At 40.3% G+C, this 15,520-nt stretch overlaps 1 protein-coding gene across 2 annotated transcripts; it reads left to right on the top strand.

The window, feature by feature from the left end:
* The first annotated feature begins 826 nt into the window (after positions 1-826).
* lingo1b (leucine rich repeat and Ig domain containing 1b) lies at positions 827-15,224 on the top strand. Of its 2 annotated transcripts, none has more exons than XM_027004750.3 (3): positions 827-927; positions 1,167-1,602; positions 12,359-15,224. In XM_027004750.3, exons 2-3 carry the CDS (start codon positions 1,591-1,593, stop codon positions 14,210-14,212), a joined length of 1,866 nt encoding a protein of 621 aa, XP_026860551.1. In that variant the 5' UTR covers positions 827-927; positions 1,167-1,590; the 3' UTR covers positions 14,213-15,224. The 2 variants fall into 2 exon arrangements, with proteins under 2 accessions (XP_026860551.1, XP_026860550.1); XM_027004749.3 differs by having other exon boundaries at positions 12,356-15,224.
* The last annotated feature ends 296 nt before the right edge of the window (positions 15,225-15,520 follow it).

Below are 15,520 nucleotides of genomic sequence, written 5' to 3'. Positions count from 1 at the left end.
AAGGCATAATGTGTAGAGACAACCTTGATTCTCACCATAAACCAGATGTCAGATGGAGCTGTAAGTCATTGCTGTGCCAGTTCTTAGTTGCTGCTTCATGGTAAGATTACATTGTTAACAAAATGATGAGGACAGATCCAAGATTGATCACATACATTTGCGCACATGCACGCACGCACACACACAGGCACACACGCGCGCGCACACACACACACACACACACACACACACACACACACATTTCCTCATCTCCCACACTGAGGCTTCTCCTTTTACTGTATGGAGATAAATCCTTCATACAATGTTCTCTGCTCTGCTTCTCTCTCTCACTCTGCCTCTCTCTCTCTCTCTCCCTCTATCGCACGCTCTGCAGTGAGAAATCTTGGCTCGCCTCTCTGCTTCTGATGCTAAAGAGCGCCTCCACTTCCTGCTTGACGCCAGCATCTTCCCTCCTGCCTCTACCAATCTGCATTCGATTATCCCTCCACAGTAATCTTGCTCATCCTTCTACCTGGTGCTCCCCTGCTTCCCCTCTACTGTTCAGAATAATGCCACAGGGACATACAAGGATTTAACCCAGATTATTTCTCCATAAGGCAAACCCTCATAGACTAACCTTCCAGTTCAAAATGCAGTACTCATACAGGGCAAAATTCTGTCTGTCATAATGTAACCCGTGCTCATTCTCGCCGTTTCTCTCTCTCTCTCTCTCTCTCTCTCTCTCTCTCTCTCTCTCTCTCTCTCTCTCTCTCTCTCTCAGCTGGTCACTGGTTATCTTCCCCGCCCGTTTGCCTTCTCAAGCCTTCTCCTTTTGTCACATCGTGGCTCCTGGGTACTTTAGATGAGGGCTGTGTTTTGCATAAAAGCTTGGCATTAATCAGCCTTTGCTGGCAGAAAGATGGAGGAAAGGAGTCAGCCTTTCCAGAGGTATGCTCAAATCTTTATTCACCCACATGGTTATGACATGCATGTGTCCCTGCCATCACTCTTGGACTCTCTCTCTCGCTTTCCCTTTATTTTCTCTTTCCCTCTCTCTTCAATCTCTCACCCCCTCCCCCCTCTGTTGCAGTTGCTGTGACGAACAGCAGAATTGAATTTTATTAGTCACATCGGCCCTGTTTTGAGCATCGTGCAGCTTTTCTCTTGTTCTCTCCTCTCTCTCTCAGCCTGGCGATCTTGAGCATGCTCCCCCCTTTCCCCCTTCTCTCCCTCCATCTCTCCATCTCTCGATGCGCCACGGCTCCTCCCTCCACCTTGCACAGTGGTGGCCCCTCCCTCTCCATCTTTCTTTCTCCACTCGCTCTCTCGCTCTGCTAGGTACGGCGTGTATTTCGAAGCCCTGGGAGCCGGTGCACTCCTGTTTACATGGCTGCCTGTGTCTGGGGCAGGAGCTCACACATTCTGGGGACTGCGGCTGTCCCCGTTCCGCCTTCTGAGTGTTTTCCAGTCCATTGGCTCGCTTTCAGGAATTGTTTTTTTCCTCGTGAATTTCTTCAAAGGCCTCCTCAGTGCCTCTCTGGCCGCTCTGGCCTTATTCGGATCTAAACAGCAACCCTGCAGAATGGACCTGCCAAAATTAGACTTCTCTGCATGACGTTTCTGGTAAAGGACAATTTATGTTTAATACTGGAAAATGCATGTTAAGTTATAGAATGTTGCTTTTGGTGAGACAGGTGGGATAGAAGAGGCTGATGTCTGGAATTTTATGGTGAAATGTGTGTATGCGTGTGTGTGTGTGTGTGTGTGTGTGAGAGAGAGAGAGAGAGAGAGAGAGAGAGAGAGAGAGAGAGAGAGAGAGAGAGAGAGATAGAGAAAAGTATATTCCAGACAGTAAGATATAGAATAATGGTGACTAATTTGACATTGCATATAGGATTTGAGACCACCATGGATTATATTGTCATGGAGATCATCATCATATTCACATAAACATAAACACAAGCCATTTTCAGTTTGTTCTGTGCTCTTGGTCTTTCTAAAATGGATGTCTATTTATTGGATTAGACATTTATTTGTGAATGTATGTGTCTAATTGTCTGTTCAGGGTGCTTGTTCATTGTTTATGGGTATTTATGGTTATAAAATAAAGGGTATTAATTTCAGCGTGTGGAAGCAAATACCATCCCAGTGATTTCCCCATGATTTTTAATTCTTTTACTATTTAGAGTCTTCATAATGGAATCTGTAGGATCTCTATGTTTCTCTCTCTGTATTTAGCTCTTTTCGTCTCTCTCTGATTCTCTCTCTGTATCTCTCTCTATCCCCCCCCCCCCCCCCGCACTCTCTCCCTCTTTCTCTTTATAACTGACCAGAACATGCAAAGCCAGTTCCATAGATGGCAAGGTGGTGTTTTAAGGGCAACAATGCACTTTACTTTCAAATCTTGGCAGATAATGAATTAACTGAGGGATACCTGGGGCATGATGTATGCTTGATCTTTGACTGATGCCTCCTTCAGAGCTGCCACATTTCACTACCTGTACTTTTTGGCACTTGCATGGAAATGAATGCTTCATTACCTTGACTGTATTATTTTTTTAATTGTGGATTAGATTTGTAAATGTATGTGGGTTGGCTGGCCTGACATTGCCTAATAAACATGAACTCCGTAGCCAGAACATCGTGACAGTTGATCAAACCAAATGAGTAAAGTGTAAGCAGTGCTCAGTGCTCTGTTACACAATCCACACGTTGAGCACTGAGCTAAAGCTCTTTCTGCCTTTCTCTAAGATGACTGGCATTCATCACCACGTAATATATGCAAATATGCATATAAACATGTATTGGGAAGGAACACTGAAGATGAAGCAACTGCATGGTAACACGGTCTCTGTCACATCCAAGGGAGAAAATGCAGCAGACAAACTAGAGTGATTTATGCCAGACTAAACCTTCTTACAGTCAATAGGGACACAATTAAGACCCGAATCAATAACCTGAAATATGTTTTCAATAAGCCAGTGATTATGTTAACAGCAGTTCACCCACTAAGCAAATTCTCTGCTGGTGGTAATGGCTATTATGATAATGCTCTATTCTGATAAGGTACACCAGATGACGAGCGATAAGGCTGTGCGTTCTTTCCCTCGCCCCGATCAGTCATGTGTTCCACCCTAAACGTCTCCTCGGTTTTTGTTAAATGATGCAACACAGCAAGTGGGGGCAAATATATTCAAATAATTCAGATCCTCACCAATCAACCCCCAGACACCCCCCCCCCCCTCTCATTTTCGCCCCGCCCCTATCACTCCACCTCCCTCTGCCCACTACATTTTTATGGACTGTGAGAAAAACGATGGGAGCCAGATTGGCTGCTTTTGTCCTCGCTGTAGTGCAATGCTGGAATCAGGATCCATCGGTGCAACGGCTCATTTCTGCCGCACAGGATGAAGGACCATTAAAATGACCCAAGCGTTGCAGTCACACTGGCTGAGGGGGGTTTGCAGCGACAGGCATCCAAGTGGCATATCAGACACCACGTGCTCCATCCAGCTCTCCCACAAATGCGTTCAGAAGGTCAGAGAGTGTCTACTCTGCAGAAGATCCCCCTTAAAATTTAATCAAAGCAGCTTTATGTAAAAAAAAAAAAAAAAAAGAGAGACAGGCTCCAGGGGGTAGGGCCCTCTTGCCCTCTAGTCCCTCTCTCTTACCCTTGGCTGGTTCTTTGGAGGGGATGGGTTAGTAAAATCCGTGCGTAGATTACCATCTGCATTTCCACGGTTCAGCTGTATTTATCATAGAGCATTCAACCCTGGATCTGCCCTTATTATATCACCTTCTCTACCACTAATGGCTGTATTTTTTCCTTAGTGAGAAAGGAGAGGAAGGGATCACTGATAGCATAGGCTGCACATAAAATGATTAGGCTGGGATGGAGGGCTGGCGAGAAGAACAATGCTGGTATAGTTCAGGAAGACTGAACGTGATCATCTCTTGGCTAATTTCAGGGGATAAGTTCCGTTCTAGTGGAACTATTGATAAAGAACTCCAAGTAGCTTGGCAAGAGATTGCTTTTGGGATTACGTTCACCCTACATTCCCTCCCCATTTCTCCTCTCCTTCTTTTCAATTAAAGCCAAAACAAAGAGCCCTGTGTGTAAAGGAGGAAAGGAGGTTGGAGTAATTACCGGCTTAGGCCTGCTACTAGTGGTGAATTTCAAGCATATCTCTGGAGCATTAATGAGGAACGCGGACCATTTTATGAAAAGATTATCAACCATTGTCAGGTGGCAGAGGGACTGACTGGTGCGGAACTGGTTCCAATTCGATTTTGCACTATGACAGGAAATTTGACGAGCTGCAGCAGCCAGTAATAATTCAGAAGATCCCTTGGCTGCCCCGCCTAATAACATTCACAGTGCTGCAATAGTGAACCATTTGATTGATAGCTCTGACATGGAATAGATGTTTCTCACTAACAAAGTGAAATTCCATGCCAACTAGACATTTTTGTATAGTTTTATGATTTATAGCCAACAAATGCATATTTTAATCTAATTTCATCTGGCATGTCGCTAGGGAGGTATTTAGTTAAAGTACTGTAGACGATATATAAATAAAACAAATTTCATATTTAACATATTTAATGCTGGGAACAGCATGTTTTTTTCTTAATTTATAATGGAAAGAGAAGTTTTAAATCATCCGTATGATATGAGGGGCCTTTTTGTGTTAGGAGACTTACATATCTTAGAGTAGTGTTCTTGTTATTTCTTCATCAAATTTCACATTAGTCTTCCTCTCTGTGACCTCTGGCATTTCTCAGCTCTGAGCCCAAACCTTAGGCTTTGATCTAAATATAACGGTAGTCAAAAAACAAGATCAAAAGGGTGAAGAAATTGGAAGTCAAATGGAAGAACACTGCTGGAAGAAAATATCTTGAATAATGCATCTGTACTATCAGGACCTGGGTTGATTTGATATACAAAATTGTAATTGCGAGCTGGGGGAAGATGAATGCTTAGGGCAGGGGAGCTGATTATTGATCTGGGCCAGGTCCTCTGTGATGAACGGCTGTTGTAAATACACATAACGACATCTTCTTATGTTGTAATGGATGGCAGTCTCTGGATTCTTAACAAGGGCAAGTTATCACTTCATTATGAAATGTCTATTGCCACCCCATTCGCATTCAGGATAAATTATATTTGTGCAAGATTTGTGCAGTATTTATCTTTTTAGTTATTAATCATGAAGGCACTTGGTCATGTACTGCATGCACTAATATTTGGAACTGAAATGCTGTAAGATTCAGAAATGGTGACTAAGGTCACCAATGCCACCACTGGCCTTGTAATGCAGGTCATACAGCACCTCAAAATCAGTTAAGTGGGTACTCCAAATATTTATGCGTTAAGAAGATATAAAATTTGATTACTGAATGCATTTCCTATTCGGACTCTGTTCTGCATTGTGTCCACAGATGACAGAGAAAGAGAAAGAGAGAGAGAGAGAGAGAGAGAGAGAGAGAGAGAGAGAGAGAGAGAGAGAGAGAAAGCGAGAGAGAAATGTTTTGAATAAGTAAAATTGACTGAGAAATAAGATATGCTTCCCTGTGGATAAAAGGGGCTATTAGCTACTCAACATATAGTCTGCATTCTCTGTGCTTTTAACATGCAGCAGATTTCTATGAGAGTCCCAGAACATTATGAGCATCCATAGACTTAAGGCAGAGTGCTGAGTCATGTTTTTATCAAACAGTGATTAATCATTATCTGAGTTGGCCGCAAGAGTATACTGTGTAATATAAACCTAAGCCTAAATTCAACTTGACTCCCTCCAAATTGAACAGGGGAAATTACAATGATTCAATTACTATGCTGCTTTAAATAGCTAATACTTTATATTTAAGGTTAACATTGTGAAGATTAGTATAACTTGCTTTGTGTTAAAGCTTTTTGTTTTATCTACTGATCAAGCCACTTAACTTCATTGATTATATGTATTAGGTTAAGTTATTATGTTTATTAATATGTTCTTAGGGTTATTTAAAAATGCACTGAAGTGCTTTTTGGGTCATTTATAAAGCATTTGTATGTTATTATACAGCGATTTAAATGTGCATCTAAACCAATCTGTGCTTGTAACCATTAATAATTAATTTAAAGTTATTTTTTTGGGCAGTAAAGCTTATTTAAATGTATAATCATTTGGTCAGCAGGCTTAATAGTTTTATTAATGTGAACTGTAGGTTAAACAACAGCAGACTACTGAGTTCCTGGGGTCACTATGACCTCAATTGGTAAGTACTTGGCTATGTGAACTATGTTGGTTTGCTGAGAATTGACTAAATGTTAGCAAGAATGTCAATACAGTAGACTAAAGTAAACATTTTGACCGACAGCAGTGTTTTTAAAACTGATCCAAAAGACACATATAGCAATTCGATGCCTGGCTGAGGAAGTAACTGTTTCTTGTTTGGGTCAAATGTAATATGATGTCATATTTATTTTTCTTACCAGAAACATGCATGTGGGTCAGTATTCCTAATGGCTTGTTTGCTTTGCTTGGTCCGGCGGGCCCACTCTGGCAAGGTCGGAGACAACAAAAACGTTATGGACAGGGAAACTGAGGAGGCAAAAGAAATGGTCTAGAGTCATATTTGTTCCCCCTTCCCAAGGTTATCACTAGGAAGAAATGAGGGACAACGAGGCAGTGAAAGAGGATAAACAGGCCTTCGGTTTGAATTACGGTGCTACAGCAGGAGTAAAGGCAGGATATAACCAGGGTGTGGTGATGGAATACATAAGCAGGGGAACATAAAAAAAGATAAAATCAACTTAGCCAATATGTGCTTTTGCTACTACTGAAAACAATGAAGGAGAATGTCTGGATTTATTTGTTAAATTTATCATGATAAAATAAAAAGTGAGAAATATGATATTGTTGACAAAGTTAAATGATCACAGCTGAAAGGCCATGCAACCTTAAGTCATTACTCATTTCCAGTGTTAAATTGTAGAATCTCACAGCCTTAAATAGAGAAATAAAGCGGTTTCCCTCTATTGGAGGTGGAATTGATTTCTCTCTCTGAGATGATTGATGGCCCTGAATGTGACAGAGAAAGAAAAGGATAAATCTCCAAACGTCCATGCTTATGAGCTACTCTAGCATTGCAAAGATTGTAATAATCTTAAAGAAATCTGTTTCTTCACCAACCAGACAAAGGCACTTCAGCAGGTAGGCAATCTGACTTGAAAAATAAGACTCTCTCTCTCTCTCTCTCTCTCTCTCTCTCTCTCTCTCTCTCTCTGTCTCCCTGTCATGAGGTTTATGTCCACCTGTCAATTTCTGATTGACCTTGACAGGTCAACAGGCCATTGCCATGCACGAATATGCCTTTTTAGATGCATGAATACCAATTATCCCTATTCTGTGCAAGCGACACATGAACAACTCCTTGAGTTATGGAAGGTATTGCATTACAGAAATGTGGAGCATCCCATACTAGAATGAAGAAGGTTGGAGAACTTCTCTCCAAGGGATGCTATGTTAAAATAAATCTGCGATGCCCTCTTAGTTTCCTTGCCTCCAGCAAGCATGCAGGCTCGATTGGGTACGACCTCATAGTGTGGAGGGAGGTGCAATAGAGGAGGAAAACTGTTTCTCCCATGCAATTCTGAGCACAGTTACCAGGCCACGACAGAACAGAACGAAAAGAAGCTAAAAAGCTCCCAGGAAGCAATGGTCAGGCGTCACACCAAAAAGTCGTTGGAAAATGTAAAACATGGACATTACACTGTAGGATTGTTTTATTTATTTTTTATTTATTTTGAACCTTTTCCTCTTGAAATAGTGTAAGACAATAAGAAATGCAACAGGATGTAAAGCTTCATTTAGTATTCATGAAATCTCTCTACAGGAAACTGTACTACAAAACTTGAAAATCATTGCACATAAACAGTTGAGTGTGCTTTTGGGATGTTCATAAATGTTTTAAGCCCATGGCTAATAGTGGTGGTGCGAAAGCCAGCACGTTCAAACAATTCAAGAACATCCCTTTTAGTGCATTAGTTGTTGAGTAAAATAATATTATCACATGAAATATATGGAATCGTAGTAATGTAATAGAAAGACTAGAAAGCACAAAAAACCCATTTTTTTCTAAATATCTAAACAGCTGTTTCTAAGTTTGTAATAATTTACAGTAGTCCCAATGAGTTCCTTGCATTTTTTCACTCTCATGGCCAGAAAGAGGCTGATCTGGCATTTATTCCATTTTTACAAATACAGGGGGATAATGTGGATTGAGTCAGGTGAACACAAGCAGTCCCTTTCCAGACAAAGAACTTTGTGCTTGGACCAGAGAACTCCACCAACCAAAAATGAGAGCTGCAGATATTCTCTAATAGTGGGAATTACTGGCTATAGTGGGAGTTACTGGCTATAGTGGGAATTACTGGCTGTTTGAATGAGCCCACTATACTGAGCATCACTAAGTCATTAAAATATTCTGGCAGTTAAACAGAGCTAAGCAGTTTTTACTCCTCTTCATACATAATTACTAGTCACCTGACTGACTTTGAGTTTTTTTAAAGCAATAATTCAAATTTTAATTGAATAATAAATTCAGCACTTTGATTAGAGGCATTTCAACTGCTGGTGTTTGACCACTGAGGCCAATGAGCACTGCGGTATTCGCGTCTGCAAACATCTGGACTGTTTCACTGAAACAAATTTAGATTATTTAGATTAATTACAGAGCTTATTGCATGAAGTTAAATTACTGTATGTGTACAAGTGTGTGTGCATGTGCACGTATGTCTGTGTGCATTTATCCATGTGTGATGTATGTGTGTGTGTGTGTGTGTGTGTGTGTGTGAGAGAGAGAGAGAGAGAGAGAGAGAGAGAGAATATGTATCTGTTGCATCAATGTGAGTATCATTTGTACTTTTTTAAAAATTCAGCCAGCATTCTTATTAATTCTCAGTTTGCCTCTTGGCAACTTGTAGATTAGGAGCAAAAAAAAGCAGCACAAATGAGCTTTTTTTTTTTTATCTGCATAGAACAGGTATCCATTTCAGCCCAAGAGCAGCACTCTCTCTTCCAGCAGGGACACTGTAAAGCCATAACAATAAAATAAAGGGTCAATGTAGATTTGGATGTGTTGGTTTCTTTTAATTAGGGAATTCGTGACACACCGAAGAGGCATTAGCAACTGTAATTAAGTAGTCATTTTCAATTGTGAATTAATTTAAAATAAAATTCCTAACTGAGGAGGTGAAAGCTCATGATTTCTTTAACCTTAGACATGTGCTTTAAATTAAAGTCATAAAGAAGGTATTGGAGTTATCCAGGAAGCACTTAAGTAATCACATTTTAACAGGTCAACCCTCTAATACTGTGGTCCAGAGCTATTCTTTGTTGTAATTAATATATGGTTTTCTGCATAGTATTATGTTCTATTTCAAATGCTATAGTATTACAACATACTGTTTCATGTTTCCAGCAATGTGTTAGATCTCAGTGAGTTAATCAAAAACCCCTGCTGTTCCTGTGGCACTTATGCTTGCGGAGTAGGACAGAACGCTTCGAGCCCGTTTAGATGAGGTGTAAATACCGCATGATTACAACCCCACCTTTATGGTAGATCTGGTTACGTCATGACCTTCACCCCCCAACCATCTCAGCTATTGTAGTCATTTAATCGATGCTGTAATTCTCACACACTACCACGAACACCCCTCGGCCCAACATGGGGGACGCATGCAGATCACGCTCAGCAGATATATAACTGTCGGGATTGACTGCAGCAGCCATCTCGAGCCGACCAAGGAGTATCTATTGATGCATCGTATATATTGCAAATCTCCTCTCTCAGTTTTCACATTGAAAACGGCTCCTCTCGGTGTCAACACACCCGAAAATCTACACGAGGCTGGAACCGTCGATAGCATCTCGGCAGCAACGCTGCACCAAGCAGATGGCCGCATGCGGGCCGATTCTCTTTCTTTTTCCTACAGCACTCTCAGCTGGTCGAAGTAGATGGCCTCTGGCTGCTTCACAGTGTGAAGCTCTGGGCTTTTATCGCGATGTGCGACAGGTCCCTCTCTCAGGTTTCGATGAAAATAGATAATGAGAAAATGAAATAATACATCTCCAAAAGTCATTTTAATGGCTATAAGAAGTGCAATTGTGTATATGCTCCTGGAGTGTTGTATTTCAGAGGGTAGTCAGTAAATTCAATTATTTGTAAAAGATTTACTTAAATTAATCAAAACCTAGGTTTGCTGTTTTTAATAGGTTTGCCTGTTTTCCAGGCATAAATTAATCCTAAATCTTGCCTAAGTCACTGACTATATTGCAGTGCCAATCGTGAAGCAATAAAATGATTTTTAGTCTATTTCTAGTCCTTAATCTGGCCCTAACAATTTTGATATGTTTGATCATTACTACCCATATGTGGATAGTTAAGTGTTATCATAACATTTGATTGTTATCATGGGTATATTCGAAGATGGTTTCAAATGTATTTTAATGACATTTACATTTATGTGATTATGGTAGTCAAAATGCCATATTCTGTAATAATCGTGTTTTACCACCTTACCACTGGCAGCCACCAACGTGTGAATACTGATGGTGTTTTCATTTGAAGGGGACAACTTTTTACTGACAAATTTGCCTACACATATGCCAGCCTTGCCTACTACAGACACATGTAGGGCAAGACAGCTGAAGCAAGGCGATGTTAATCCTCTGTCAAAGAAAATCCAACTAAGGAAGAAAAACAAGATGTTGTAACTTCTAACCTAGAAAAGATCAAATAAAAACTGTATTATTGTCATCAAATGTTCAGTTTCTTTTGTTAGCTAATACATGTGTCTTGGTTGTTCTGATGGAAGAAATTGAATATGAACCTCAAAATGGTCAGAGTAACACAAAACTCATTAGCTGTAAAACATATTTGCATTAAGCTTTAAATATACATCACTGTCTATGCAAATATTTCACCAAGCAAGCAAGGTCTTTGTTTTATTAGAACATATAACTCTAAGAGGTAAAAATGGGATTCTGTGATCGATTTTAGAAAGTAGAGCTTGAAGGCTTCTGCAAGTTAAAACCCTTGTGAGTCAACGTTAGCTAGGGTTGAGGAGCGGTTCTGTGTCTCAGTGCCAGTCTTGCTTTATACTGTACAGCCCTCCTCTCCCACTTTCTGTGTAGTTTGCTTTCAAGATTTCTCAAATAGATACTGGAAATGTGCAATAACAGTTGGAGGTAAAAATAGTGATGAAACCTGTGTGGACAATGAACACAGCAAGCTTTACTTTGGACAAAATGCCATAAAAGTGAAGTTTAATATTTGGCCTATTTAGGCCAATATTTCATCTCAAGCAGTTCACAGTATGTTAACATTAGGAGTCTTGGACTATTTTGGTCATCTTTGAATCTTTCCGATTTAGCCTTTATATACCACCTGAAATAATGTTTACTCTGCAAATGTTTTGGTTTTTTTCAGCACATCACCTATGTAACCTGACACAGACAGGTTATTTTTTTCACTTTGTTATGTCCTAACAACATATTGGTTCCAAAAACCATACAAAACATACAAAACATCTAAAATTAGATTAGAAAAAAAAAAAAAAATTTACTATAAAAACATAGTGACGCATTTTAAAGACTGAAAATGAAAACACAAGTTGCAAATGTGAATATGTAAATTTAAAATTTAGATAAAATTTAGATAAAATAAAACCATATACAATTGTCTGGTCTGCAGACAGAAAACAAAAACTAGCGTTCCAAGCCAGCACTTCCGACACAAGGTGACAGCAATGTTCAACATGACTGTGTTTTTATGCTGTCATGTCTTGTCATGTCATCACTCCATTGTGATCAGTGAATCCAGGGGGCAACATGGGAATTTTACACAAATCTTTTACACAAAGTACACAAGGTGCATCAATACCAAATTAAGAAAAATAACATTAAAAGAAATACAGTCCCCTTTTAAATATGAACATAGTACTTTGTTTTGTACTGTTTTCTAAAATGATCTTAACAAAATGAACACTGCAACTGTAAGAGCAGCAAATTAATTACAAATATTATTTTATTCTTGTCATTACTTATTGTTCCTCAGACTCAGACTATATATTTTTTGTTTTCAGTATGTCATTAATTAAGTGCTATTGGTTTGGCTTTATGCAACACAATCTGTGCAAGTACAGTATAACATCATTGTGTTCATAAGCAGATTTGCCTGAGCTTTACTTGGAGAAACATTTTACTTTACTTACCTTTCCTGCTGTCCTATTGTTAGATTCTTACATTAAGGTTTGAATTCAGTAGTGTATGTCTGGAGGCCAGCTCCTTCAGTGAGTATGACAAAGCACCTCTGGCTTGTGTCTCAGCAGGTAACTAGCAGGATGGTGGCCGGTGAGGTGAGTGGGCACAGCTACCTGGTGGCATGCTGGCAGCCCATTCTTATCCTGATGCTGGGCACGGTACTGTCTGGCTCGGCCACGGGGTGCCCTTTCCGCTGTGAGTGCAGTGGCCAGGACCGCTCTGTCCAGTGCCACCGCCGGAAGCTGACTGCTCTCCCTGAGGGAATCCCCATCGAGACGCGCCTGTTGGACCTAAGCAAGAACCGCCTGAAAGCCATCAACCCCGAAGAGTTCATCAACTACCCCCACTTGGAGGAGCTGCAGCTCAACGAAAACATCATCTCGGTTATCGAGCCTGGGGCCTTCAGCAATCTCTTTGGCTTACGGACGTTGGGATTGCGCAATAACAAGCTGAAACTCATCCAGCTGGGTGTATTCACTGGCTTGACTAACCTCACCAGACTGGACATCAGCGAGAATAAAATAGTCATCCTGTTGGACTACATGTTTCAGGACCTTTATAATCTAAAGGAACTGGAGGTGGGGGATAATGACCTGGTCTTCATCTCACATAGAGCCTTTCATGGCCTCAGCAGTTTAGAGCAGCTCACAATGGAGAGGTGCAACCTGACCTCTGTGCCCACAGAGGCCTTCAGCCATCTCCATAACTTGCTGGTACTCAAGATGCACAATTTCAATGTCAACATTATTAAGGACTTTTCTTTCAGGAGACTCTACCGACTGAAAGTCTTAGAGATAGCAAGTTGGCCCTTTCTAGAAATCCTGACTGACAAGTCCCTCCATGGACTCAACATTACTACCTTGAGTATCACGAATTGCAACCTCACTGCCATTCCATATGTGGCCATCCGGCACCTTGTGTATCTTCGCTCTCTCAACCTTTCTTTCAATCCCATAGAGGTCGTGGAGGGAAACAAAATGCACAATTTAATGAGACTCCAGGTATTTGACTTAGTAGGAGGGCGATTGGTCACAATTGAGCCTTACTCTTTCAGAGGACTAAATTACCTGAAGGTTCTCAATGTATCCAGCAATAGCCTGAGCACTTTAGAAGAGTCTGCCTTTCACTCGGTTGGTAACCTGGAGACTCTGGCCCTATATGACAACCCCTTGGCATGTGACTGCCGTTTGCTATGGGTCTTTCGGCGGCGCTTGAGGCTCAATTTCAACAAACAGCAGCCATCTTGTGCCACACCTGAGTTTGTGCAGGGGAAAGAGTTTAAACACTTCCCAGATACTCTCTCTACTAACTACTTCACTTGCCAGAAATCTAAGATCCGGGACCACAAACCCCTTCAGAGGATTGTGGATGAAGGGACTACAGTTCGTTTTGCATGCCAAGCAGATGGGGACCCGGCCCCTGTAATTATGTGGCAGTCTCCAAGGAAGCAGTTCATCACCACTAAAACTGTTGGACGTTTGTCAGTTTCCATGGATGGCACCCTGGAAGTGAGGTACGCCCAAATACAAGACAATGGCACATATGCATGTATAGCTACCAATGCAGGGGGTAATGACACCAAACTTGCTCATTTACATGTTCATAGTTATTCCCCCAACTGGCCCCATCAACCTAACAAGACATTTGCCTTCATCTCTAACCAACCCAATGAAGGTAGTGCCAACGGGACTGGTAAATCAGGCCCATTTCCATTCGATATGAAGACTCTGATAATTGCTACTACTATGGGGTTCATTTCCTTCCTTGGAGTGGTGCTGTTCTGTCTTGTACTCCTCTTCCTCTGGAGTCGAGGGAAAGGTAATCCCAAGCCAAACATTGAGATTGAGTATGTGCCACGTAAAGTAGATGGGGAGACTAGTTCAACAGGGGACTCCCATAAGATCCGAATGAAAATGATGTAAAAGCCTCCTCTTCACTATAAGGCAGTCATGATTAACTGAAGTTTATGTGTGAAATCTTTGGCAGGAGACTTCATTTGAGGACTGAGGGAGAAATCGTGTTTGTTTCCCACATAGAACTGGTGGAAAAAACAATGTTTAAAATAAAGCCTTTTCCAAATATTCTTTGCCAATCACTTCACGGCATTGCCTGGCTGGGATTGTTACTTCAAAAGGAAGTCAAAAGGAATTTCAAGGGATCTTGATTTTGTTTTTGTTTTGGTTACTGTGAAGATGACTTTGATTATTTGAGAACCAGAAAGCAGAGGGCCAGTTTTAACCCACACTTGTCTTTGTCTTTTTACCTTTTGTCATTTTTTTAATGTACATAATTATTTCTGTGTACATAGGGCAATACAGTTGTTAAAAGCAAGGGTTCAGAAGTCATGTTCATGGGTTGTTGAGCATAATGGAGTTTTTGTGATGTGCTTACACTGGTCAGTTACATGTAAACTGTATACCCGTCTGATAAAATTGCTGTAAATGACCATTGCCAACTCTTTATAAGAGATATTCATTTTTTAAAAATTAACTAATGATTATGCTTGACAATCATCCATGTTATAAAGTCAAGTGTTAATCCTTAAATATGACATCTTTAAATGGATGGGATAAGTATTGATGCCAGAAATAAACCTATCTATAAGCCAAATGTAGCTTTGAACTTAAAGCCATTTGGTATTTCTGAATGTGCACTGAAGCCACTGATTATGTTTTGGCATCCACATTGAAATATATCTGACAGAAGTCTCAAAAGAAGCCTCAGTAGTTTTCATCTGCTGATAAAAGAGTTTACATTTTTATTGCTTTATCTTACTCATCATATTGTATCATGATTAATTAACGATACCTTAATCCACCCATAACATGTATAATGCAGGGATTCCTCTGAAGGTAAATGTGTTCATAACCCCTTACATCAGTATTACCTCTGGAACAATGGCAGACTGTAAAACAATAAAATGAAATAATTTTTTTTTAAAGTTCAAATTTGATTTTTTTCAAAGTGTTTTATACCTCAAACTTATAAAAGTGCTTGAGATCATGGAAAGATCATGGGCCTGTTTGATGTGAGTACATTAAACCCATTGTAATGTTAATCATTATGAATATGAAATGCTAAATCAATCACAGGTTACATTTTAAAGTTCAGACCCTGTAAGTCAGACTCTGTGGAACAGGATTAGCATAAATAGATACTTTTAGGTTCCAAGAGGAATAAAGCAAAGAAATCCCAAAAGCTAGGTAAATACTGAAGTGTCTACTGAATGA

Source organism: Electrophorus electricus, chromosome 23, assembly GCF_041902795.1.
Source record: "Electrophorus electricus isolate QZ-2024a chromosome 23, ASM4190279v1, whole genome shotgun sequence".
Taxonomy (NCBI): domain Eukaryota; kingdom Metazoa; phylum Chordata; class Actinopteri; order Gymnotiformes; family Gymnotidae; genus Electrophorus; species Electrophorus electricus.
This window is presented reverse-complemented; position numbering and strand designations above follow the sequence as displayed.